Here is a 25895-nt window from a genome sequence, read left to right on the forward strand (position 1 = left end):
TTAAAGATCGGAAGATTATATAGGAATGCATTCATGCTCGTGGATTCGTTCTCAATATGTATAAGGATGTACCTCCTCCGCCGTAGATCCCTTCTAAACGGCCATGATAAAATAAAAAAGATACAATGCAGCCAGGCCTTGGCCATGAAACCGGTAGATATCCCAAACATTCCCATCCCATTCCCAAGCCAACAATCAAGCGGCTAACAAAGAACAGCAAAACTAGAACTCAAACTCCTTACGGAAGATGTTCACGTCCATACCGGCGACAACCTGATCAGCCAAGTCCCTCCGACCCATCTGGCTAAAGACCCGGCGCAGCGTATCATACAGATTAGTGCTCTGGTTCTGGCTGATATGCAGCATGCGCTCGAGACGCTCGTCGTCCAGGCCATCAGGGTGAACGCCGTCACCGATGATCTCACGTGCACGCTCGCGGCCCTCCTGCTCGACGACACGGTGCATGGACAATGCGCCGAGGAGGTGCTGTGCTGCTTCTGGGTAGCAGCCGATATTGATGCAGGACACACCGAGGTTGTAGCGGGCGCGAACAAAATTGGGGTTGATGTTGAGGGCCTGTTCGTAGGCTTCGATGGCTTCCTCGGAGCGGCCTGAGTTGGCAAGTGTGGCGCCGAGGCGGTTCCAGAGGAGATGCAGCTGTTCTTGTTGGTTTGTGCTGCCGGATTCGGTGGAAGCTAGGGCTGCGGAGAAGCAGTCCACGGCCTTTTCGTATTCCTCAGCGCAATAGAATAGCACGCCTAGACCGACTTGGACGTCTGGGTCCATCTGGGCACCTGAGGGGGAGAGCTGAGCCGCTTGGATGAAGAGCTCTGTTACCCGGTCGTGGAGGAGCTGGCGGTCTGTGAAGCCGAGGTCGGCATCGCCGGATACCTCCTTCGGGTCGATGATTGTCGGGTATTTGTTTGACAGCCAGCGCTCGAGTGTGCGGTAAGCGGTTGAGTCGTAGCCCTCGTTTGTGTACGAGACAGCCAGACCCATCAAGGCATCCAGGTTCCCGGGGTCGACCTTCAAGGCTTGCTCCAGAGCACGAATAGCCGGCAACTCCTTCTCGTTCTGCGCCTGCGCAGACCCAAGCATCGTCCAAGCGTGTACATGCTGCGGGTCTTTCTGGACTGCAGCCTCGAATGCCAGCGCCGCAAGGGACAGGTTACCGCCCTCGCGCATGATCTTCATTCCCTCCTCGAACGGATTGCCCACAGCTTGGTAAACATTATCTTCTTCAAACATGTAGTCACCAAGCTGGGGATCCCGGAAGCGAGAGTTAAGGCTGTCGAAGCCCTCCCAATCACCCAGATCGCCAACATGCACGTTATCAGTAACCTGGAAGTCATTCTCCTCGGCAAGTTTCCTACTCGTCGCCGTCTCAGCCTGAACTCGCTCCCAAACAGACTCAAAGGCGTCATGGGTGGGCACTGACCTGTCCAAATCGTTCAGCTCCGCCTCCATAGCCGCATTAGCCTCGTCATCCGTCCGAGTCTCATTGCCAGCAGTCTCCATCTCGGCAAACTGCGCCTCCCAATTCTCATCATCGAGCTCAACCATCCGGCCCTTCCCCTTGTCCTGCGTCTGACCCTCCATAGGCCCCTGCTGCATCCCCATCTGCCCACCCATCATAGGCTGCATCATCCCCATCCCACCCATCCCCATGTATCCACCACCCATGCCCATCGGCCGCTGGTAGCCAGACATCATAGGCGTGGTCGAGGTAGCCGGGCTGGACGTCTGCGGCATACCCATCCGGCTCTGCTGCTGGAAGCGGGAGAACTCAGCCGGTGAGAATCCGGACCCATTGTTCATCTGTCCCGGGAAGGCGGCTTCCATGCGAGCCTGCTCGCCGGAGTCGAACTCCGCTGCCCACCCGGGCGACCCTGTGCGGGCTGGCGCTGTCTGAAAGTTGTCCAGCTCGCGGCGCATGTGCTCCATTGCAAATGGCTGCGGTTGGGGGCCATTTAATTGTTGCCCTGGTTGCTGCATGAAGTCGTCCATCATCTATTGGCGTTTCCCGACGCCGAGGTCAGTTTCCGCTGCTGTGCTCGAGGCCCGGGGAGAGCTGGTTGTCGCTTGGAATGCTTACCTGGTCTTGTCCGCCCATCATGTTTCGTGACCGCATGCCTTCTTGCATACCCGGCCCGCGGCCGACCAGTCGGTCGCGCTGTAGTGACTTATCATCTTGGACGTGCTTTGTGAATTGGGTGAGGGGGTTTCCCGCCGTGGAGCATTCCGCACCACCGAGAAACGACATGGTGAATATGCGGCAATGTAGGGTGAGGTTGGAGTTCGTTAATTAATACAAGGCAGTATGAAGAGGAGAAGTAACGGAGAACGGTGTAGTTCCCCGGATGTCCAACGTGGGGTTAGACGATTGACCTTTCCAGCCGAGGTTCCCCGGTCGGTCACGTGAGAGATTAGAAATGCATGCAGTTGCCATTTTGGGTCTATTATACAAAGTTACAGAGCGCTATTTACATTAAAGCTCACATGGACAACGTCACCGTTTTCTCAAACATTCCTCTTAGGTTGACCTGCTCCAAGTTCACTCCTCCGAAACAACCTCACCAGCTGGCTGGGCAGCTGCAAGACGTTTGTTCTTCTCTCTCTCCATCTCTTTCTCCTTCTTCTCCAACTTCTTCATCTGGTGACGCTCATGCGATTCCGGGTTCATAATCTTGCGTCTGGCATAGCTGACTCTCAACTTGCGACCATACGGCGCTCTGCGAGACAGCTTCTCCTTGCCATCAGTGGCGCTCCACTGGTCAAGGAAATCAACATGGGCAAACCCACGCGGCAAGCCTGTGCGACGGTCAACGGGAATACGGATATCCTCCACGCCCTGGATATCCTCAAACAGGGCCTGCAGATCCAGGTCCGTCAATTCGTAAGGAATGTTGCCGATGTAGAGACACTTGGACGGGTTTTCTTCACTCTTAGCGCGGTAAACGGTATTTGCGTATTGCACAGTGACCTCGCGGCCCTCGATGACAGAAGCATCTGCTTCCATGATGGCCTTGCCGGCTTCCTCAGTGGTACTGTAGGTTACATAACCGAAGCTGGAAGGTGAATTAGCAAATGGTGCCAGTCAATCACTGAAGGTCTAAACTCACCCTTTGCTCAATCCTCGGGAATCATGCACGATAACTGCGTTCTCCACCACACCGAATTGTTCAAATTGCTGGCGCAGATCTTCGGCAGTCACGTCGAAGAACAGGTTTCCAACGTAGACCGTAGTCTTTGGCGACGGATCTTCCCTCATGTAATTACTTCTTGGCTGCCTAGCAGCTGGGGTGCCTCGCTCGTCAAAGGTCCTCGGCTTAGTGTAGCGGATTGGCACACCCTGGGAGTTCCATCTCATCTGCGTGGCGTTGGCGAACCGCGCGGCGGCGAACATCGACGTTGAGGGGATACATTTGGATCGCGATACTGTGCCGGGGGTAATGGAGGAGATGGGGGTAGCTGGCGACAATTGAAGTCGAGAAACGGCCCGGCGGAAGCAATGCCTGCGAAGGGAGTTGATTAGCGTAAGTCGGTCTTCAAATATGTGGAACCAAGATGTGCCATAATAAAGGGGATCGTTCCGAATCAGACTTACATTTTAAATGAACTCAAACCGTGATGATTACGAGTGTCGTTATGAACAGAAAGTAGGCTTGATAACGTTGGAATGATTTCCGCTGATAAACTTCTATCACGTGACTTTATTTAGATCAGCTTATCATACAATGCCAAAGGACTACAAGTACACTTGAGGTATTTTGATATGATATCTCGAAAGAGTGGAGGATACATTGTAATAATCCCATGGTATGATACAATCAATAGCCCAGTGCACCAACAGAATCCGGCCAAATCCAAACAGCTTTTCCCAATTCGCTAAAAAAATCCTCCTAGTGGTAATCACAACTGCAATCCCGTCTCCAAACAATACAGTAAACAAGCAATGAAATAGCATCACTGTTAGGCCAAGGGATCAATCCAATATGTGCATAAACAAGAGAAGCATTCAAGCGTAGAGAAGAGATCGAATAATAAATCACGATACAGATAGTTTATGGTCCGCCTTTACCTCGACCAGTATTACCTGGTGGAGGCATTGGCGCCGCGCCATACCCAGACATCGGCGCACCTCCGCTGTCAGAACTATTAGATGGGGGTGTAAACATTGTCGGTAGTCGTTGCATGCCGGCAGCAGTTCCGCTGCTTGACATTGACGGTACCCGGGTGGATGCGAGAGGACTTGATACCGAAGGCTGTGACATGCCTCCAGATTGAGGCGTTGGTTGTCGTTGGGCATCCATCATGGGCCAGAATTGATTTGACGAGTCGAGGGTTGGGTTTTGGAGGTATGTGTCCCAGGCGTCCTGATATAATGTTAGCATCAATAGTTTATACGAATGGAAGAAAAAAGTCTACCCAGTCAAGATTAACTTGCATGTCCGGCATTTGACCGAACATGCTACTAAATGGCGAGAGTGAACCACTTGGCATTTCGGCCGAAGTGCCTACGCCTGCTGGCATTGGCGAGTCTCCCATTTTGAACATGGGATCAGAGAATGGAGGCGGGCCCGGGTTCATTGGACTCATTCCGCTGCTCAGCAAGCCAAGAGTCATCGCGGCATTCTGCTTCTCATCTTGGGGCTCAAATGTAGCGGCACCAGCGCTGTTCTCAAGGGTAGGGGCCGCCATGGCCAATTTGCTGAGCATCACACCAAGAACGCTGGATGCCTTGTAGGCTTCCATGCTCTCGTCTCGCATTTCATCCCAGATCTCTTTCGAGCGCTGAAGGGCCGCCATCATCTCTTCGCGCCGCTCCCGGCCCCAGGTGTACGTGTCTCCCGATGGCCGTCCTGACATCTGCAATTGCAAGCCTTGGTACAGATCGAGAGAGACGACTGTCGCTGAGAGTAGGAAGTCGGTCGAACTTAGAGAAGTGATTTTACTCTGACGAGTGGGAAGACGTCCTTTGCGTAGTTCTGCGTGCAGGAGCGCTTGGACTTCCAAGAGGTCCATTGCTGAGTCGATACACGTTCTTCGGGAATACGTGAAACGAGGATTTTCTCTCGCACGGGCCAAATACGGTCGATGAAGCACACATTGTGCTTTGTCATATACAGCCTTGACCTGCACGGGTGGTTAGTATTGATTATGAGCGCATGCTTCAAGCAACTTACGGCAAATCGCGACATAATAAGGTTACAAGGATCCAGCTGGCATTCCTCCATAGGTCTGATTTTCAGGTGGGGAGGAATCAGGTCTCTTGCCTGTCGAAGCTCCGCGTCAACTTCCATCACATTTTCATATGAGGTGTTCGAAATAGCAGAGCTCTGCTCAATGACACGGCCAAAGGCATACGATAAACGTGCCTTGGCAATCAGGTACGAGATTGGTGTGGGTTCGCTCAACGGACGGGATGGCGGGAGCTCCTTGCAGTCTTCGTCAAAGTCATCATCGTACAAATTGCTTGGTAGTTCGGTGTCACTATCAGTGGAGCGGATCATGCTTGGCAGCCCAACCTGGAAAGAGAATAACAGGTCGGCTTGACGCACAAAACTCCATACTCGCCGTCGTATCTCACCCTGGAAAGGGGTAATGTTCGGGAACATTTTGGAGTCGCGGTGGTATCCAGATCGCATTGCCAAGCGGGTAATGACGCCAGCCAGTACCCAAATTGAGACGTCAGTCTCCCGATGCTGTGAAAAGTCACCATGGAGATGAAATACAAGTGCTTCAATCAGATACGGATGGGGTTTTGTGTAGTCGGCCAAGGTTAGACATTGTGCCACGGAATTTCGGAATCCTCCTGCCATGTCCATAGATTTACCTCGGAACTCAGGCGGTTCGTCGCCTTCGCTGTAGTAGGATAGCATTGCTAGTCTCATCATTGCAAAGAGCATGGCAATCCAGACAAGTTCTGTCTGAGAAGGATCTTCCCAATGTTTATTGTACTAGATGGGTCAGTCCTATTCTGCTACCCTTGATCACTGCAGAACTTACCTGTGCTTGAAATGTGGGCCCGTGAAGGATATCTAGAGAAGGTCAGGATGTCTTCAGCATTACAAAGATATGAAAACTCACGTGTTGCAGGGTCATAGCAGTTGAAATAGCGAGTCACAAGGAGATCAGTGGTGTATTTGGAGGGCAATGCAGACATGATCTCGCCACGGCTCATCGGCTTCATGACACCGAATAACAAAGTCGACCCAGGTACATCAGTGGGCGGTTGAGATGCCTTGACCTTTTCAAATTGCTCTTCAAACTGCTTCTTGTGTGTTGCGAAGAAATTCCGCACCTCGGAGATCTATTCAGCCGTTAAAAATGCCCAATCTCGGCGAAATATCCCAACTTACATCATTCAATATAGAAGCCCAGTGAGCGTTCCCCATGTAATAGGTCTTGTTATTGTCCATCTTCATGATACCGAACGATTTGGTCACCTGTTCAGTGTCGCTCTCTTCGGGGCCCATACCATCCTCGTCGATATCGAGATCATGGGAGGGGCCGGTCGATCCAGCACTGCTTTCTCCAGAAATAGCAGCTAGAGCAGCCGCCGGACCAGCAGACTGGGATCCATTTGTCATCAACGAAAGCACCAACCCTTCTAACCGATCGATGCGATTCTGCATATCATCCGGCGAGTTCGACGAGGGCTGCTGGGGCGAATTCTTCTTTCGGGAACTTGCTTGCGCGTAGTTACATGAGGCGGCGTCGCCTCGTTTGACACAGTTTTCGCACGGGATGGAACGATTGCATTTCAGCCTGAAACTGTTAGAGACAAACGATTCCAGCCATGTCTTGAATTGCTTACTTTCTGTGTCGGCATGGACCACATGACAAAGGTACCCGGTTTCGTTTCCGGACGACTCTGTAATCAGGAGAGTGGCCTGCACTTGACGAGTTTGTAGAAGGGGGTGTTGGTGTCATTTTGGTGGAAAAGGGCATATTCTCGTATGGGTTGGATATCAGTTTGAAATAGGTTCGCAAGAGGCGGTGAGATGGTGGGAATTGAATCCCAGTCAAGCTATGCGCTGTGAGCCGTGCTATTTGGCGGGGTTCTCTCAGACGCAGTCGCAGTCGCGCAACGCACTGAATCAGCGCAGTCCTTCCGCGCGATCGTCGCAATAGGCTTTTCTCTGCTTCAAGCTCACAGTGAACAGAGCCGGTGTGGTATTCAAGACTTCTAGGTCCAGAATGACAGTGTTTTGAGCACCGATGTCTGAGGGTTTGGCGTATCGTTAGGCAACCGCACCAGACCCGAACCACAGAGCTCCAACGTTGATTTCGAAAGTCGCAAGCAATCTGTGCGACCTTGGTGTGATTCAGGTCGCTCAAATTCAGCTGAATGTCGATGCGATGTGATGGGGCGATGTGCGAAGCTTGTGGAAGGTGGAGGGGTGAACGACGTCCCGCCTGTGGGTGAGATAGACGACTGAATCCTTTGGCACTAGCTCGCAAGGCTGTGGAGTCTAGGTTCACAGGGAACTATCTCCAACAAAGAGGATCAGGAGGTGTGAAGGTTCAAGGAAGGTTGGGACGAGACTGGATGATTAATCCGTTATCTCCGTTTTTGGGTTATCGTCTGGAGATGATCTCACGCATACAAACCGCCTGCACTGCACACTGCACACTACACATATCACGCTCGGAGAACTTCTGATATTCTTAAGTACTATCTGCAATATTTATTCTTACATAAGCTTCTTTTTAAATGTCCAGCTCAGGCATCTCTTAACTCCGATGCCATTCGCCTAGACATTAGCTGATTGGCTGTACTAAAAGATAAGTGAGTCATCTAGAGAGTTCAATATAACTAACTTAAGCGTTGTGTTGATGAATACTTGCGTGTTTGCAAGATTGTCTGATATAACTTATAGTTACTATATTTGTAGATCTGTTAGTAATAAGGGACCTATGTTTACAACGCGTATTATAAGAATCTACTATAAAACAGCCCAACACAATGTGGGTTGTAGACAATAAGCGCCAATTCATACCCCTGTACGGCGCAAACAAACGGTGAACACAGGAGTACATAAGCCCATTCCTTTCCCCTTTGCTTCCCTCCCCACCTCCCTTTCATGAACCATCCCATCTATTGTTAGAGTATCTAGTCATGGGTGACAACCCTAGAGGACGTGTACGTGGTGATTGGGGTCGTGGACGAGGTGATCGCGGTCGGGGGGATCGTGGTCGTGGCTCCGATGGTGGTCGCGGTCGCGGTCGCGGTGACTTACCCTTCCGCCCAGCTGGCAGAGGAGATGGGGATCGTGGGGGTCGCGGGGACTTTCGAGGCCGCGGTGGTGACAGAGGTCGTAGTGACTTTCGTGGCCGTGGTGACTTCCGTGGTCGCGGCAGAGGAGATGGTGGTGGACGTGGACGCGGGGATTTCAGTAGACGCGGCCGTGGAGGACGCGGTGGAGTTATGAACTACGGCCCTCCCATTTTCAGGTCAGCTCTTCACTATATAAATTGTCGATGATCTAACTATTCATCAGACAAGGCGAGCCTATTCCACAACCTAGCACCGTGGTTACCAAGACCGAGGATGATATCGCCAAAGCCCTCGCTATCAACGGTGCAAAGGCTCCCAGACAAGCTAAATATCCCGAACGTCCTGGTTACGGCACTCTCGGCAGTCCGGTGACTTTATATGCCAACTACCTGCCCTTGACCCTGCCTAACAAGCAGCTGTTCCGCTATCATATTACGATCGCGGCCGACGCTGCGGGCCGAAGTGCACCAGTGGGCAAAAAGGCCCAGCAGGTTGTGTCTCTGCTGTTGGAAGAGCACTTCGCCCAGCAGAAAAGCAGCATTGCGTCGGACTTCCGCTCAACGCTTGTGTCTTGTGTCAAGCTGACGGAGGGTTCCTTCGATGTGCGATATAAGGAGAATCTGCTGGATGATTACCCAGAAGCTCCCCGTGTGCACAAGGTCACTGTGCAGCACACTGGTGAGGTCAACCCGGCTGAATTGCTGAACTACTTGACTTCTGCCAATGCCAGTGCGATCTTGGACTCTAAGTCTGAGATCCTCACTGCTCTGAACATAATCTTGGGACACCACCCTAAGACCGACGACAGTGTCGTCTCTGTCGGAGCTAATAGACACTATAGTCATCGCGAAGGTATCAAGGAGTCATACAACCTCGGCGGCGGCCTGTCGGTTCTCCGTGGATTCTTCGTCAGTGTGCGTGCCGCCACGGCTCGCGTCCTCTTGAACGTGCAGGTCAAGTACCTCGCCTGCTACGATGAAGGACCCCTGGCCAATATGATCCAAAGCTACGGCGGCCGGAACACATATCTTCTAGAGAAGTTCCTCAAGAGCGTCCGCGTCCGTATCACGCACATCGCCCGTAAGAACAGCCGCGGTGAGTCCCGTCCTCGCATTAAGCCTATATATGGACTTGCCAACCGCGGTGACGGTGGTAAATCGCCCAACGCACCCAAGGTTGCTCGCCATGGTGCAGGTCCTGCTGAGGTGGAATTCTTCCTTGCCGAAGCTGGCCCTAAGCCTGGCCCGCCTAGCGCTGCGCCTAAGCCCAAAGGGAAAAGAGCACCCAAGGCCGGTCCTGCGGAGCCTGGACGCTGGATCACCGTTGAAGCCTTCTTCAAAAAGGGTTAGTAAACCTCCACTTATCAATTACCTTTCTCTTTTTTAATACTGACTTCATTCTTAGAGTACAACCTGTCTTTGAACCTAGGTTTGCCTGTGGTCAATGTCGGATCTCGCGAGAAGCCTGTCTATCTTCCTGTTGAGGTCTGCGAGGTCGAGCCTGGTCAGCCAGCTAAGTCGAAGCTGTCCGGTGACCAGACTGCCCAGATGCTCCGCTTCGCCGTGATGGGTCGTAAGCCAGGCCAGAACGCGCATTCCATCGTTACTAAGGGTGTTGGCGCCCTAGGACTGGAGCCTTTGAACTCCACTCTGGTCAGTACTCTCACTCTAGATATCTGATCAAAGTTATTAACCTAATTGCAGTCTGCCTTCGGTGTCAGCTCCTCCACAGAGCTCATCACCGTTCCTGGTCGCGTCCTCCCAGCACCAAGCGTCCTGTACAAGAACGGCAAGCAAACCAAGGAAGTCCGAACTATGGCTGGCAGCTGGAACATGAAACAAATCCAGTTCTCCCAAGCTAAGCCAATGAAGTCCTGGGTCTTTCTCTATGTCGACCACAAAAACGCCCGCCCCATCTTTAACGGCCCCGATGGGCTCGACTCGTCTCTCCAGGGCTTCCGCAAGACCCTCAAAGACATGGGCATGGCAGTCGAAGGCCACAAAGGCGGCAAGAGCGTAGTCCTAACAGGACGCAACGACGCAGCCGACATCGAAAACGCCATCCTCGACCTGCAAAAGCAGTTTGACCCAATCTTCATCCTAGGCATATTTTACGCAAAGGACACAGGCATCTACAACTGCGTTAAGCAGGTCTGTGACGTCCGCTGCGGCATCCGCAACGTGAACGTATTGGCCGAAAAGCTTCGCGGCTCCAACGACCAGTACAACGCGAATGTGGGCCTGAAAATCAACCTCAAACTCGGCGGTGCAAACCAAAGCATCCGCACCGCCGACCTCGGCATCATCTCCGAAGGAAAAACAATGCTAGTCGGCATAGATGTCACCCATCCATCCCCAGGCTCGGCCAGCACAGCTCCCAGCGTGGCGGGTATCGTCGCCTCCATCGACTCAACCCTGGCGCAATGGCCCGCGGAAATCCGCGTCCAAGGGGCGCGCCAGGAAATGGTCGCCGATCTCGAAACCCTCCTTATCTCCCGCCTTCAACATTGGGCTAAATGCAATAAAAAGGCCCTGCCCGAGAACATCATCGTCTATCGCGACGGCGTCTCAGAAGGCCAATACAACAAAGTCATCGAGGAGGAACTCCCCCTCCTCCAAGCCGCCTGCAAAAAGACATACCCAGCAACGCTGACAGCAAAGGGCCTCCCACGCCTTTCAATCGTCATCGTCGGCAAACGCCACAACACCCGCTTCTACCCAACAACCGACCAAGACTCCAACCGCGAAAATCCAATCCCGGGAACAGTCGTCGACCGCGGCGTCTCCGAAGCGCGCGACTGGGATTTCTACCTACAAGCCCATGCCGCACTGCAGGGAACTGCCCGTCCAGCGCACTATTTCACCGTCTGGGATGAGATCTTCTACCCGCGTCACCCGGCGAAGTCGGGGGGACAAGGTGCGGCGGACGTGTTGCAGGACTTGACGCATAAGATGTGTTATATGTTTGGGCGGGCCACGAAGGCTGTTAGTGTTTGTCCGCCGGCTTATTATGCTGATTTGGTCTGTGCAAGGGCCAGGTGTTTTCTTTCTGATCTTTTTGACCCCTTGCCTGTTAATGCTTCGGGTGGGAGTATTAGTGGTGTGACGGAGGGGACGGCGGATTTGTCTAGGATGGTTGATGTTGTTATCCATCCTAATATTGCCGAGACTATGTTTTATATTTAGGGGGTATAGGGGTGTATGGTGGTAGTATGAGGGGAAGTAGGATGAGTATATTGTCTGATCGCTTTGGTGGATTGGATATATTCATTCTGGTTTTTGGTTTTTGGATTGTTGGTGAGACGTGACACCGGTGGAATGAATGGACCAGTGGCGTGATCCTATGTGGTTGGAGAAGTTGGAACACGCGTTGGAATGGGATAGATTGACTTGCTGGAGGAAGAGGGATATTGATGGAGGATCCAACGATACGTACGTCCAGAAGATGAATGTATCCGGGGATATTTGGAGGATATTTCGGGTATCAAATTGAAGACGGATCTAGCTTAGCAAGCAGCATAGGTAGCATAAATTGAAGTTTGAAGATGGACTGACTATTATTTCTCTTATAATGTCTAGTGCTGAAGCACTTCACGTTTGTTTGCCCTATGTCTAGGAGATTGATAATTCAACACCACTTTGGATAACGTATTTCACACGCGAGCCGAGTAAACAAATCATCAGTTGCAAAGGTTCCTGTTCTAGTGAAGTTCCACTTTGGCCTTGCGACTTCAATTAAGTTGTTCCGATGTATTCTATTAGCCTGCTTTAAATCCTGGTCTGTCACTAGCATTGGGACCGATGGTAGGAGTTCTTGTAGGTCAGTCGTCTTTTCACCAGAGGCATAATTGGAGACATACTAATTGCGAGCTAAGAAAAGTCCAAAATCCCGAAGTATCCTTTGATAAGATAAATACTTGACCCGGTTTCTCGAAGGCGTATGCCCACATAGACATCTACATCACTCATCTTGCTATATTCGGACGCTTTTTTCATTAGGCTTGACTTTAAATTGATTGGACCGGGTTGGAGGTGTGGAAGCCATATAAAGAGATGCCTCAAGCGTCACTAATGGGAGGGACTGAAGGAAACTAGGGCACTAAATAGTCGCAGGTATAGCCTAAGTGGCTCTCAGGGATTCTTAAGGCTCCAAATAGGTACAAAAATAACGACCGTCTCCATGTATACGGGTTTCCGCGTTAAAAGCCAGTGCTACGCTCCAGAAACGTAGGCTTTAAGAATTCATGGCTAACTAACGAAGACCTTAAACGGTCATCCTAGCAGGTGATTAATTCACATCATGCAATGGTTTTTGCTTGAAACCATGGGCCAAGGTGATCGAGGAATCCAAACCCCAGAAACTGTGGTCTATGACCAGCAAAAATCCGAAACTATCACTGCAGCAGGTGAAGAACGCGAGAGGTGCCCTCGGGTTCACGAAACAGGCCAGGCGAGTTTATTACCACGCCCATTTTGACTTCTGCCGCACCGAAAAGAGAGAGATCGGTTTTCTCAATAAAAAGAGGGAGAATATGTTCATCTACACAATATGTAGGTAGGCAGTCATTATCCGTGACGCGCTATGTTGATTGAGCCGCATGTCATGTGATGGTTGGTTTATATACCACGGCCCCCGAAGCATTGTATTTCCACAATAAACGTTTTTTCCCCACCCTTCCCAACGAAATCATTTTTCAAGTTTTATCCTATCTCGATTATCAGTCGGAACTGAACGCAGTATCCCAAACCTCCAAATCCCTACATGTACTCGCCAACAAGGCTCTGTATTCGCAACTGCCCGAGAACATCAGTGGATTCACTCTGGAACATCTAGTGGAAAATGGCAATGCAGATGCCTTACGTCTCCTGATTGACCATGGAGTGAATATCAATTCCGTTCCCAGAAAGAGCGGGATCGGTAATTTGACTGCATACGCAGCTACCAAGGGTCATTTTGAGATCGTCCGTCTCCTGTTAGACCAGGACCCATGCTCTATAGACTCAAAGGATTCACCCTTTTTATGTGCTTTAATTAATGAAAACATGCCCATTGCGCACTTTCTTATCTCGCGAGGAGCTAAGGCAGACAGCCGTGATTCAATTCAAAGATTGGCGCTTAGCCATGCGCTGGTTACGGCTCGTTAAGCGCAGTCAGGTATCTGATAGAGGAAATGCACTTTGACGTCAATGAGCCTACCGAGTCGACCCCGCTCAGGGAATCAATCGAGAATGAGAAGTGGGATGTTGCGCAGTACCTTCTCCAAGCCGGAGCGAATCCAATGCTCGATGAGTCTGAACAGACCAAGCCTCTGCTGCTTAAAGCTGGGCGCGCATCTTGCTTCGATTTAAGTGTTGTATTATCTTTACTAGAAAGGATCGGAACGCCAAAACTTGAGGCCTCCCCCTACTGGAGAGATATGGCACTACATGGGAAAGACATGATACCACTCATCATGGAAAAGCTCGACCTGTCTGCAGCCGTCAAAGAATATGACGCATATCTCTGTCTACTGGTTCTCGCTACTGCCGCTGGAAATGAGGGAGTGCTGCGCCATATATTGTACACCAATTCGCTTGTCCTATCTAAGGACGCGTTTACTCGGCATTTGGCACTTGATGAACTTTTTGATAACGCCCCTAGCCCATGGCTTCCGCTACACTGGGCAGTGAAGAATGAACATATCGGATGTATCGATATTTTGCTTGACCTTTACTCTTCACCTTTATCGCCTGAGCAGTAAAAGAGCTCATTTCGCGAACCTCCTTGGGAGCGATAAGACACCAGAGATACCTTTCGGCCTACCATTTACTTTGCAAACACCCCGATGATACTATCAAACTCCAACACATCCGACAGCCCGGTTACGTTGATGAGGCCTATTCCCGACTTGTGCTAGACTGTGGTATTTATCACGAGGCTAGCCTTGGTATAATGAAAGGGCGCCTTAGTAGTGCTTGCGCTGGCGGAAGCGCTTCAGCTGTCAAAATTTGGCTGGAGATATTGGAACGACGAGGTATCGAAACTCGCCTCCGGAAAACTTGTGACAACGATCTTGACTATGAAGTGAATCAACTTTTTGAATCTGTGGCACATTTTTGCAACTTTGAAACCTTCAACGTGCTACTCGAGCGCATGAATGTTGAGCTCTGTCCAAGCAGTCTTACGCATCAACAGATGTTATGCAATTTTGTAAGGTCAGGCGAGACCGAGGTAGTCAGGCTATTTCTTGGCAAAGGATTCGATGTCAATGCGATGCACTGTGATGAGCAGGGAAACATGTCATCACTATTAGTCAAAGCAGCAAGCTCCGCGGGCGCCGATGAAGAGGTGGAGCCTATGGTACAGTTACTGCTCGATCGTGGGGCTTTGGCCGATGCCATTGATCATACTCGGATTACGGCTTTGACCCATGTAACCGAGAGGCAGACGCTAGGTGTCATAAACATGCTGCTTGATCGAGGTGCAAATCCCATTTTTGGATTAGGCGAGATGATCACACCTCTTGAGATGGCAGCTCGTGAGTTTCAGTCAGATTTGCTGAGGATGTTTTTGGATGTGATGATTACTCGAAAACTCAAGTTTGATAACATCCTGAGTCTGCTTCCCTCTCGGAGAGATGATAGTGTTGTATGGACGGTTGACACAGCCAAGGCTTTGACGCAATATCACTGGCGCTGTATGTATCCCGTGTGAAATCGATTACGAAATGATATATCAAGATCTTTATTTATGTAGTCTGATGAAGACATTTAAACAAGTGCACCTGGGTCAGAAAGAAGAGAAGAACAGAGACAAGAAAACAAGAGTTATATGTCGGTCAAGCCGATTTCAGGAATGACAGTAAATGACTCACTGCTGTTGAAGGCCGCGGCCGCTCTGAGACATCATTTCGGGCAGTTTCCTTCGAAACTACGTACGGTGCGAAGGGATATAGCGGCCAGGGTCAAATAGGTATTTAAAATCAGTGAGCATTCCCGAGGCCATTGAACCTCACTAATTCATCAAGTGATAGCTCTGAGCATCTCGCTAAGTCTAAGCGCGGCCTGAAATTTAGTCAGTGAGCCTGACTCTGAGCGCCCTCATAAAAGCGGCGGCAGCTAAGATGGGAAAGCCCGTACGTAAAGTGACCTATATCCACGATGCAACATTTACATTCTACCAGCCACATCCAAAATAAAATAAATGCAATGAAATTAACAGATCCTCGATCTGAATAGGTAAACTTGTACAACAGGAAGCCAAAGTACAAGTGTAAGAAGAGAGAAGGAAAAGAAAGGCACAGCCGGGGAAAGAAGAATGACAAGAAGAAAAGATAAGGCATTGCGACCAGCAGACTCATTCGTACACACAGGCTAGACAGACACCTGTGAAAACTGTCCATTGCTGGGGATTTTGGTTTGCAAGTTTCATTAGGACGAGTCCTAAGTTCATGCGGGTATCGATACATATTGCTCGTGATCTGGATCGGCCATGGAGTGTCAGATAGGAAGTCGGAGATGCATCGACTTCGACTTTGCCGTAGACAAAGAGATACAAGGTATCTAGCTGGCTCGCTTATTCGTCACCATGAGTCCAGCTCGGCTGGTTGTGCCGCTTGGGATCGCGAAGAGCCGTGGCAGTCCGCTTGGGCTCGGGCGAGTCTTCGAAGTTATCCCAGGAAGACTCCATCATCTTGACAGCCTTGGAGTGGTTCTGAGTGGCGATGTTCTCATTGGGTTTGGGAGAGTCATCTGTCATCTCCCACTGGGAATGGGAATCGAAGTTCTTCTTGCGGTTTGCGGCGTTGCCGACAACACCAAGAGGTTCCTGCTTCATCTCCTTCTCGGTGAGCTCGGGGTCTCCGTGTTCGTCGTACAGACGGTTCTGGTAGAGGTTCTTGCCACGGCCGCCGTATGAGCTGATGATTCGGGCTTCTTCCTTGTCGTCGTCGTCGGTCAGCTCGAAGTGGACATCGGCATCGCGACGGGGCTTGACCACATTGGCCTTGCCTGGGGGAGTCTGGAAGTCTTTCTCGTTCTCGAAACCGAAGTGGCGCACTTCCTCGCCGCGGGGGGCGCGCGAGGGCTTCTTGGGAGTCGCAAAGTCGTCAAATTCCCAGTGGGGCGTGGTGTAGGTTTTGCTGGGCCTGGTTTCATGCTGGATCTCGCGGTTGGAGTTGTTATCACCGCCAATCTCGAAGTGACTGTACTTTCCAGGAAGAGTCTTGTAGAAGCTACGGTTCTCATCGACGGGGCCTAGACCAGCATTGTCTTCCTCGTCGTCGATAATCTTGGGAACTCTCCGCTGGGGCTTGGAGGGCGAGTCAGGAATATCGTCATCCTTCAAAAAGAGCTCGCTGATGTTGCGCTGGGGAGGGCGAGAAGAAGATTGCGCATAGGGACGCATAGGTTCAGCGGCCTTCTTGCTCGGGGACAGAAGCTCATTCAAAGATCCAGCTCCATACGGGTCCTTGGTGTATCTCTTGGCAGCAGAAGCACTCCTGGGAGGCGAATCACCCATCTCAAGTGCGGCAGCTTCCTTGCTGGGCGATAGCAAGTCAGTCAAGGACTCTGCGGCATATGGATCCTTGATGTGACGCTTGCCCGGGGAGGCAGGGCGCTGAGGAAGCTCGCGCTGGGTCGAAGAAGAAAACGACGGTGTAGACGATTCGTTCGCGGCGGTCTTGACGCAACGGATCTGGTCCTTTCCATCACGGATAGGCCAGGCGCGTCCACGCGCACCAATGACCTCAACTTGCTTCAGCAATGAGCCCTGGTCCCAGTAAATGCGGATCTGCTTGATTTCGTTGTTCACAAAGGTCACGATGTGCATCTGCAGGAGGCCGCATTAGTCGCGATCTATGCGCTATGTGCGATCTCGGGGAATTTTACCGTGGGGAAAGTGACGACACGGTCGGCCAGGAAATTATCGTCCAGCGAGGGGAGATAGGCCCCGCCACCTTCCATGAACTCCAGCGTGGTCTCCATGTCCAGGCATAGCGCGTCCGAGCCTTCAATGGAGCTGATGATCTGCTCCGATCTCTTCTTGACCACGTAGTCCTGTTTCTTCACATGGCTAATCACCGCGTCGCGCGACTCAATCTTGGTGGTTGTGGGAACATAGATCAGGGACACGTCGTCGGCCAATTTGACGTGCTCCGATTTAGGATTGGCCTGGTACTGCCTGTACTGATCCTTGTAGTAACTCATGATGGTGAAAGGGGGGAAGATGTACGGAGTAGAGAAACAAAACAAGTGGGCTCGGGAGGCTTATCAAGGAAGGAAACACGGGGAAGCTACAGGTACTGGATACATATCAACTGTACAGGGGGGAACCACGCTAATGGGTACCTGGCACCTTGCATCTAAAACATATGCAGAGTAAATAAAACACGCGCACGGAGCCGATCAAAATGCGCCAGTGTTTCACTAAAGTGGTCCGGTTCAGGAGGTTTAGCCCTACTTGCCGTGTTTCTCCGGCAACTAAATGCCCAGGGGCCTTTAGAATGGCGTCTAGAATGGAATATATGGCTTTTAAGGTTTGGTTCTTCTGCAGGTACTTGTAGAGTATTGTACATTGCAGTCCCTGGGGTTACATCTTGGAGCCCGAGATGTCCTACTCCAGGCTCTCTCGACATGGGCTCAATTGGTCTTGAACGCTTCAGTCTAAGTCCGGCCAGGGTCAAGCCAATGCCATATGTACCGAACAGGGCCTCGGCTCCCAGCTCCCAGCTCCCAGCTCCTGGCTGGTTCTTTTGTTTCTCTCTAGGCAAAACGCCCTCCCAAGCACTCGCTGTGTCGGGAATGGTAGACAGCATCGTACATTATCGTATGGATGAAATGGGTGAAAAGGGTGGGTATGTGGTGCAACTCGTGTCTCATTACAAAGGTCTGTGAGGGATTTAAGTCAGAAAGTGCACTCTAGAGCAGGGAGAGAACAACATACCCAAGATAATCCTCCTTGATTGTGCCAATGGCATTGATAGCAGCCACGTCAGGCTTGACACCAAGGATCTTAAGACGCAGGCTGGTTCCTTTCTCAATCACTTGATCAGCGTGGTCAGTGTATTGTGGCGGCACGGTGTTAGGCTCCCATTTGATATCGGAGGGAATGTTCTGGTAGGCTGTCAGCTCTGTATGGCGTTGAAAGAAGTGGAAACAACAGAAGGAACACACCTTTCGCGCAATGAAGACAGATAATGGGCCCGCCAGGGTGAAGATACCAGTCGGCTTGACGGAGGTAACAATGGCATCGACCTAGGCTCAATCAGCAAGAAATCGAGAGACCAATCTCGGATCCCAAGCGCATACCGTCTCGCCACGGAACGGCTTCCAAATGATCGCCCGATATCTGATGGTATATTCTGCCTGTCCGATACCGGGCATCACTCGTCCTTCGCCAATATCAACCATGTCCATGACACAGATCACAAAGTGATCACCCGTACACCGTCCCTCTTCCTCTTCGTTGAGTCGGGTGATAAGGTATTCCCGCATGTTAGGTCCGAAAAAGGACGGGTGCATCGAAATCACCTTGGTCTCTTCTTTGAGGAAGAACATTATCGCGGTTGTGGTATGAGACTGCGCTAGAGTCTGTATGGGGAGCTATCAAAAGATTGGTCTCTGTTTCAGAGTGCTGTCAATCGAGGTCAAGCGACGGCGTTTGCGAGCTCATGACCTGCAGTGGTGAGGCACGGGTAAAATATGGCCACAAATGAGTGAAAGAAGATCCAAGGGGTAGGTGTGGCAGATGTTGTATCTGCCTTGGATGGGCGGAGAGGCAGATACAGCTAGAAGCGCAAGCTTTCCCTTGTGTGAGCATCTCGGTCTGGCGGTCCAAGTTTGGGTGGATGCATCACGTGATGTGAACAAAGAGGCTCGGTCAATATCAAAGAGCATTATTTAAAATGTGTTATGTAAATGGTAATCTCTTTATCAGGAATCAAGAAATTATGAGTTTTATTGTCAATTTCTTTGTTAAGGTGAGGTTAGTTCCTCGTATGCGCAACATGGCCAGATCTATAGCAGGCCATACAGCGACTATATTACTTTGTAGGAACTACAGGTGTCCCTCACTAATGTGGACTTTATATGATGGCTCAAAACATCTACAATAGTAAAAACGTTCTTAATATATGCTGTTTCTGACAAACTGCTCTCAACATGTCAATCGAAACGCATGTGGACGCCTATATATCGAGGGACACATTCATCTGGGCGGATGTAATTATGTAGTTTTCAAGCTCAGAATTGACGATGCTAGAAGTTATACTGCTCATTTTAGAGTCAAATAGTAATTTAAAGACAAATATCTCAAGTATACAGAGTCCGTATAGCCAGAAGTATTGAATATATGTTCTCGAGATTGACCAAGAACTATTATGTTAGAATTTGGTAGTTGACAGCTATATTAGTGGGCCACTAAAGCCAAACCCAATAATAAATATAGATCATCTGCGAGATTGTCCTACATAAATGTAGGCGTAGGGGTCCAATACCCTGCCAAGACCACGTCTTATCCTCGGGTTTAGCGCATGACGCCAGGACCTTTAACTAATATCAAACCACTTTGCCCAACACTTCCTGCAAATGCCTCTTCTTTTTCATTGATTCTCCCGAACCCGCCACATTCGTTTCCACACCTTGATCAACTCGGCAAGATGGCACTCAACCTCGAGAAGCAGCTACTTTTTGTAAGCCCCCGCGCTCTCCGGATGATCCGAACAATAGCTGACACTGCTATCCTGACCTAGTACGGCGCCTACCACAATAATCCTGTACAGACGCCGTACCCCATGGGTAATGATGAACAGGTTCGCTGACAGTGCAGGTCAACGTCGCAATCCATATCACTTGCGTCCCGATTTTGCTATTCACCGGCATCGTCCTAGTACGCAACCCGGCTCATTCCACATCCCTACAAAGACCCAAGCCACCGAAACAAGACGAAACGAGACTAACAATACCAAAACAGGCCTGCAATTGCCCACCCCTCTTCACGCTCCCAGACGCGCTCCAAATCCATTACCTCCCCGCAAACGCCGGCACGATCGGCGCTCTCATCTACGCCATCTTCTATGTCCTCCTGGAACCTATAGCCGGTGGTCTCCTCGCCCCCGCCGTGATCGCAGCCGCATACTACGGAAATTACTTCCTCGGAACCTACGGCAACACCGTGAACTACTGGGCCGGCGGCATCCACATCGTCTCCTGGCTGGCGCAGTTTGTCGGACACGGCGCGTTTGAGAAGCGAGCCCCTGCGCTGCTGGATAACCTTGTCCAAGCTATCCTGCTTGCCCCGTTGTTCGTCTGGATGGAGGTTCTGTTCTTCTTTGGTTATCGCCCCGAGCTGCAGGAGCGCTTTGAGAAGGGTGTTGAGCTTGAGATTCTGAAGTTCCGGAATCAACAGGGGCATGAGAAGGAGAAGGGAAAGGCCAAAGGGAAGGGGAAGGCGCAGTAGATGCAGGTTGCAGGCTGCATATAGAGTAAGGGACCATGGGGACCTCGGGAGTGTTGGCCAAGCTGGTGGGAGCTTGCTCTCCGGTTATCTCGGGAGGGAGGTATTGGCTGGTGTTTTTCTTTTGCTAGGCTTGTCTCATCATTTATTGTTTAGCACAGCGTTGCTTTGTGATTGCTTCGTATGTTTTGTGGCATATGGATAGTTCGGGTATGGAATTACCGAGTTGGCGTTGCGTAGGTGTCATCGAAATCTTTTTTAATATTACAGCTCTGTGAAGCAGTATAAGTATAGACTGAGCCATAGTAGCTATAGTTATAGGTACTGGTAAGTTATAGTTAGCTATATGTATACCGGTTGCCCTGGTGCTGTGACATAAGCGACACCTGACCAGGAATTCCGCCGATCCGAGAAGAGAAAAAAACGGGACGAGAAGTGTGGCCCGTGTGGCTCCTGTTCCGGTCGCCAGTGCAAAATGTTCAGCCATGGGGGGACACTTTGACTGTATATTTTGAAATTTAGGAAAAGACATGAGATTTTATATGGAAAGATAAAATATATTTTAGCAATTAAATTCATGATTATAACACAGTAAAGGTGGTCGGACACACTAGGGCCACCTCGGAGGGCCCAGCGTCAGAAACGGTTTAGCGCCAGTCCTGAGAATCCAATCCTCCCCCCGACGACAAAGCTCTCCTTCCCGTCCACAATCCTCTCTCCTCTCCCGTTCCCTCTCCCCAATTACATCTCTCCCTCAGAGAATTCATCCTCCCATCCTCTGAACCCCCCTTTCACAATGTTCAGAAACGCTCTGCGGTCGTCCAGCCGCTCTGTCGCGGCCGTTTCGGCCCCTGGCCGCATCGCCTCGGTGAGTCCCATCCCATCCTAGCCGGTCAATCCATCGCCAGTCCGACATCGTTCATCTCAATTCCGAGCTCGATCGGTGCTCAGACCTCATCACTACACGGCGCCTACACATGGAGGATACCTCCGACACATTGTCCTTGCTGGAGATGGTCATTGACAAGTTTTTCGCCCATTCTAGGTCCGCGCCGCTGCTGCCGGTCCTCTCAACGGCGTCCGCTCTTACGCTTCCGAGGCCAAGGCCCAGCCCACTGAGGTCTCTTCCATTCTTGAGCAGCGCATCCGTGGTGTCTCTGAGGAGGCTGGTCTCGCTGAGACCGGTCGTGTCCTGTCGGTCGGGTACGTTCATCGCCCTAGTTGGGGCCGAGAAGAAAAATTCGGTCCTCGGCTACAATTCCATCGAATCCGCCCTTTCCCATCAACATTCGACAAACAACGAACCCAGAAACTGATTGAGCTTTGAATAGTGATGGTATCGCTCGTGTCCACGGCATGACCAACGTCCAGGCTGAGGAGCTGGTCGAGTACGTGTTCCCCCAATGTCTTGGCATTATCCCGTCCGGAAAACTAACCCATCTCCAGGTTCGCCTCCGGTGTCAAGGGTATGTGTATGAACTTGGAGGCCGGCCAGGTCGGTGTCGTCCTGTTCGGTTCCGACCGTCTCGTCAAGGAGGGTGAGACTGTCAAGCGTACCGGCGAGATTGTAAGCCTACCTACCCCCTAGGTACCCATTCTGATATTGGACCTTGTCTCGATTCTCCCGCAACATATACTAACCACCCATAGGTCGATGTCCCCGTCGGCCCTGAGCTGCTCGGCCGTGTCGTCGACGCTCTTGGTAACCCCATTGACGGCAAGGGTCCCCTTCAGACCAAGGAGAAGCGCCGTGCTCAGCTCAAGGCCCCCGGCATTCTGCCCCGTCAGTCCGTCAACCAGCCCGTGCAGACTGGCATGAAGAGTGTCGACTCCATGGTGCCCATTGGCCGTGGTCAGCGTGAGTTGATCATTGGTGACCGTCAGACCGGTAAGACCGCTGTCGCTCTCGACACCATGCTCAACCAGAAGCGTTGGAACACCACCGGCACTGATGCCGAGAAGCTCTTCTGTATCTACGTTGCTGTCGGTCAGAAGCGTTCCACCGTCGCTCAGCTCGTCAAGACCCTTGAGGAGCAGGATGCCATGAAGTACTCCATCGTCGTTGCTGCCACCGCCTCCGAGGCCGCCCCCTGCAGTACATCGCTCCCTTCACCGGTTGTGCCATGGGTGAGTGGTTCCGTGACAACGGCCGCCACGCCGTCATCATCTACGATGATCTCTCCAAGCAGGCCGTTGCCTACCGTCAGATGTCCCTGCTCCTCCGTCGTCCCCCTGGACGTGAGGCCTACCCCGGTGACGTTTTCTACCTCCACTCTCGTCTCCTCGAGCGTGCCGCCAAGATGAACAAGACCCACGGTGCTGGTTCCCTGACTGCCCTCCCCATCATTGAGACCCAGGGTGGTGACGTGTCTGCCTACATTCCCACCAACGTCATTTCTATCACTGACGGCCAGATCTTCTTGGAGGCTGAGTTGTTCTACAAGGGTATCCGTCCCGCCATTAACGTCGGTCTCTCCGTCTCCCGTGTCGGTTCCGCCGCCCAGGTCAAGGCCATGAAGCAGGTCGCCGGTTCCCTGAAGCTGTTCTTGGCTCAGTACCGTGAGGTCGCTGCCTTCGCCCAGTTCGGTTCCGACCTTGACGCCTCCACCAAGCAGACCCTTGCCCGTGGTGAGCGTCTCACCGAGCTCCTCAAGCAGAAGCAGTACTCCCCCATGGCCGTTTCCGACATGGTTCCCCTGATCTTCGCTGGTGTCAACGGTCTCCTCGACACCATCCCCGTCAACAAGATCCTCACCTGGGAGGCTGAGCTCCTGTCTCACCTCAAGAGCTCTCACCCCGAGGTCCAGCAGACCATCGAGAAGGAGGGCCAGGTCAGCAAGGAGTCCGAGGCCAAGCTCAAGGAGGTTATCTCCGCCTTCAACTCTACCTTCAACGCATAAGTGAAGAAATCACCCGGATGATCCTTCGTGGTCGGCTTTGTTTTCTTGACTCTATGTGTATAGACAAGATAGCCTGTACAATTTTGAGCCCATTGTTTTGTTCTGTTCTCTTGATGCCGGTGCTATAGCCGAATCTAGGTCTGCCCCTGGATGTAGCGATGTAATGATCTGCATGATCCTGGGCGGACCATGGATTTACTGTAGTGCCTTTCCGAGCGAACGCAAGGCTAGGCTGTCAAAATGTGATTATATCCTGTACGTTTAGATTTTATCCGCGCAGGGGGCGCGAGATGGGAGGACGACCGTTCTAATTCCGTCTGGTCTCCTGCTCTCCATGTTGAACCGCAATTTATTCCATTTGTTCAATTTGTTCACTGTAGAGACTGTAAACAGTAGATCGTAAATTGTAAATAGCCTTATGACTGTCTTCATAAGGTCTACCTTTCTATTCATGGATCATGGATGTAGCTATAACTTAATCTATAAGTATAGATCATTTTAAGATCAGTTAGATTGCCAGGCCAGTACTATTGAATTCTAATATTATGCCATCGCATATTGCTACATCCCTTTATACTTCACTCCTTACACGAGTGAGAGTATACAAGCTCGGCAGTGAGGCCGAAACCGGCAGCCGATCTGTTATCGATAAGCGAACAATCTTTTCCCGCCAAACCGCCATCAAGTCTCCCTGCGTCGCAAACTTCACTTCTCTCCAGACTTTGGATAAATCGCCGTCATGTCTGCTCCCACCGCTGCGCCTACACCTTGCAAGGTGATGTTGAGCAAGCACGTTGCCACCCACCTCCTTTCCGAAGTCGAAGAAGGCCTGAAGACCCTCGAGAAGCCGCCTCACCTGGTAGGTTTCCTGGCCAACGATGACCCTGCTGCGTTGGTCTACGCGCAGATGACAAAGAAGACCTGCGAGGAGAAGTAAGTATATACACCATTTCCATGTTGTGCGGTCTCAATGGCTTCATTCTTGGTGGGATGGTGGGGGTGCTAGTATGATTCATACTACCCCTCGACCCTCGACAAACCACCCAAAAGCTAACTAACTGATATAACACTCAATTGACATCATTAACTAACAAAATGCCCCCCAGTGGATTCAAGTACTCCCTCCGCGAAGTCTCCCGCGACGACATCGAAGAAGCCATCCTGGCCGCCAACACCGACAACGACGTCGACGGCATCATCGTCTACTACCCGATCTTCAACAACCGGCAGGACCAATATCTGCAGCAGATCGTCGATATGACCAAGGACGTCGAAGGCCTGAGCCACAGGTACATCTTTAACATGTACCAGAACGTCCGCTTCCTGGACGGCGAGGCCAAGCGCCAAAAGTCCATCCTGCCCTGCACTCCTCTGGCCAACATCAAGATCCTCGAGTACCTCAACATCTACAACACCATCCTGCCCTACGGCAACCGTCTCTTCGGCCACACTATCTGCGTCGTGAACCGTTCCGAGGTTGTTGGTCGCCCGCTTGCGGCTTTGCTGGCTAATGATGGAGCCTGTGTTTACAGTGTTGATGTTACTGGCGTGCAGAAGTTTACTCGTGGTGAGGGACTGCAGAAGAAGAGACATGATGTTATTGAGTTGGAGGGTAAGACTCTTAAGGATGTTGTGCCGCTTTGTGATGTTGTTATCACTGGTGTTCCCGGTGATAAGTACAAGTTCGATACCAGCCTTCTGCGTGAGGGTGCTGTCTGTGTCAACTTCTCTAGTGAGAAGGTATGTTTTAACCACCGTTTGAAAGGATCATCGTTGCTAATTGTGTTTCTTTTGTAGAACTTCCCCCATGAGGTTCGCGAGAAGGCTTCCCTCTTCGTCCCCTCCATTGGAAAGGTCACCATTGTCGTCTTGCTGCGCAACCTTCTGGTAAGCTTCGTTATCTACTACATACTTATATCCTCGATATCGGATCTAACCATGAAATTACAGAGACTCATCCAAAACAAGCGCATGGACGACGTCAAGCCCGCCGAAGCCACAGAACGCCCCGGCACCCTCGAGGCAAACACCTAGGCGACGTTCACGCGATTTCACTATTGACTGATATGCTAGACGACCTGGACATGTCATAAAAAATTCCTATAGATTCTGTTTGTTATTAGCCATTTTGATTATACACTGAAACCACACGTTTCTCCCGTCCTCTCTCTCCTCCTGTTTTCGGCTTTTGATTCCTGCATTTGATATCTCCCATTTATAGTCCATATGTTATTTCAAACCGAAATCGTGAAATATAATCATCACTCTGAAACAAA

At 51.1% G+C, this 25895-nt stretch overlaps 10 protein-coding genes across 10 annotated transcripts; 6 read left to right on the forward strand and 4 right to left on the reverse strand.

Moving 5' to 3' along the window:
- Nucleotides 1-31: 31 nt before the first annotated feature.
- On the reverse strand, nt 32-2359 carry N7446_004862 (tetratricopeptide repeat protein). The gene is made up of 2 exons (XM_058513610.1): nt 2096-2359; nt 32-2010 (listed from the first exon to the last, which is right to left on the reverse strand). Exons 1-2 carry the CDS (start codon nt 2261-2263, stop codon nt 223-225), a joined length of 1956 nt encoding a protein of 651 aa, XP_058374939.1. The 5' UTR covers nt 2264-2359; the 3' UTR covers nt 32-222.
- A 42-nt stretch (nt 2360-2401) lies between these two features.
- Nucleotides 2402-7679, reverse strand: N7446_004863 (uncharacterized protein). The gene is made up of 9 exons (XM_058513611.1): nt 6821-7679; nt 6363-6771; nt 6091-6313; nt 6010-6041; nt 5187-5960; nt 4429-5136; nt 4126-4376; nt 3123-3515; nt 2402-3068 (listed from the first exon to the last, which is right to left on the reverse strand). Exons 1-9 carry the CDS (start codon nt 6952-6954, stop codon nt 2555-2557), a joined length of 3438 nt encoding a protein of 1145 aa, XP_058374940.1. The 5' UTR covers nt 6955-7679; the 3' UTR covers nt 2402-2554.
- A 446-nt stretch (nt 7680-8125) lies between these two features.
- On the forward strand, nt 8126-11469 carry N7446_004864 (putative RNA interference and gene silencing protein (Qde2); the record flags this gene model as incomplete). Its single annotated transcript, XM_058513612.1, has 4 exons — nt 8126-8460; nt 8508-9628; nt 9689-9936; nt 9988-11469. The coding sequence occupies 4 exons, from the start codon at nt 8126-8128 to the stop codon at nt 11467-11469; spliced, it is 3186 nt and encodes a 1061-aa protein (XP_058374941.1).
- A 1985-nt stretch (nt 11470-13454) lies between these two features.
- On the forward strand, nt 13455-14024 carry N7446_004865 (uncharacterized protein; the record flags this gene model as incomplete). Its single annotated transcript, XM_058513613.1, has 1 exon — nt 13455-14024. One exon carries the CDS (start codon nt 13455-13457, stop codon nt 14022-14024), a length of 570 nt encoding a protein of 189 aa, XP_058374942.1.
- A 434-nt stretch (nt 14025-14458) lies between these two features.
- N7446_004866 (ankyrin repeat domain-containing protein) lies at nt 14459-14977 on the forward strand (the record flags this gene model as incomplete). Its single annotated transcript, XM_058513614.1, has 1 exon — nt 14459-14977. One exon carries the CDS (start codon nt 14459-14461, stop codon nt 14975-14977), a length of 519 nt encoding a protein of 172 aa, XP_058374943.1.
- An 861-nt stretch (nt 14978-15838) lies between these two features.
- On the reverse strand, nt 15839-17486 carry N7446_004867 (uncharacterized protein; the record flags this gene model as incomplete). The annotated part of the gene is made up of 2 exons (XM_058513615.1): nt 17155-17486; nt 15839-17095 (listed from the first exon to the last, which is right to left on the reverse strand). The coding sequence occupies exons 1-2, from the start codon at nt 17470-17472 to the stop codon at nt 15839-15841; spliced, it is 1575 nt and encodes a 524-aa protein (XP_058374944.1). The 5' UTR covers nt 17473-17486.
- A 657-nt stretch (nt 17487-18143) lies between these two features.
- Nucleotides 18144-18822, reverse strand: N7446_004868 (DNA-directed RNA polymerase II subunit RPB7; the record flags this gene model as incomplete). Its single annotated transcript, XM_058513616.1, has 4 exons — nt 18144-18153; nt 18209-18378; nt 18439-18519; nt 18574-18822. The coding sequence occupies 4 exons, from the start codon at nt 18820-18822 to the stop codon at nt 18144-18146; spliced, it is 510 nt and encodes a 169-aa protein (XP_058374945.1).
- A 1100-nt stretch (nt 18823-19922) lies between these two features.
- On the forward strand, nt 19923-20722 carry N7446_004869 (2-hydroxy-palmitic acid dioxygenase MPO1; the record flags this gene model as incomplete). Its single annotated transcript, XM_058513617.1, has 4 exons — nt 19923-19955; nt 20016-20039; nt 20093-20152; nt 20237-20722. The coding sequence occupies 4 exons, from the start codon at nt 19923-19925 to the stop codon at nt 20720-20722; spliced, it is 603 nt and encodes a 200-aa protein (XP_058374946.1).
- A 793-nt stretch (nt 20723-21515) lies between these two features.
- On the forward strand, nt 21516-23619 carry N7446_004870 (F1F0 ATP synthase subunit alpha; the record flags this gene model as incomplete). Its single annotated transcript, XM_058513618.1, has 6 exons — nt 21516-21587; nt 21765-21922; nt 22051-22107; nt 22166-22286; nt 22370-22846; nt 22906-23619. The coding sequence occupies 6 exons, from the start codon at nt 21516-21518 to the stop codon at nt 23617-23619; spliced, it is 1599 nt and encodes a 532-aa protein (XP_058374947.1).
- Nucleotides 23620-24322: 703 nt separating this feature from the next.
- N7446_004871 (methylenetetrahydrofolate dehydrogenase (NAD(+))) lies at nt 24323-25882 on the forward strand. Its single transcript, XM_058513619.1, has 4 exons — nt 24323-24552; nt 24726-25359; nt 25417-25506; nt 25570-25882. The coding sequence occupies exons 1-4, from the start codon at nt 24359-24361 to the stop codon at nt 25651-25653; spliced, it is 1002 nt and encodes a 333-aa protein (XP_058374948.1). The 5' UTR covers nt 24323-24358; the 3' UTR covers nt 25654-25882.
- Nucleotides 25883-25895: the final 13 nt, after the last annotated feature.

Source organism: Penicillium canescens, assembly GCF_028828765.1.
Source record: "Penicillium canescens strain IBT 15451 chromosome Unknown utg000003l_segment0_segment0, whole genome shotgun sequence".
Taxonomy (NCBI): Eukaryota; Fungi; Ascomycota; class Eurotiomycetes; order Eurotiales; family Aspergillaceae; genus Penicillium; species Penicillium canescens.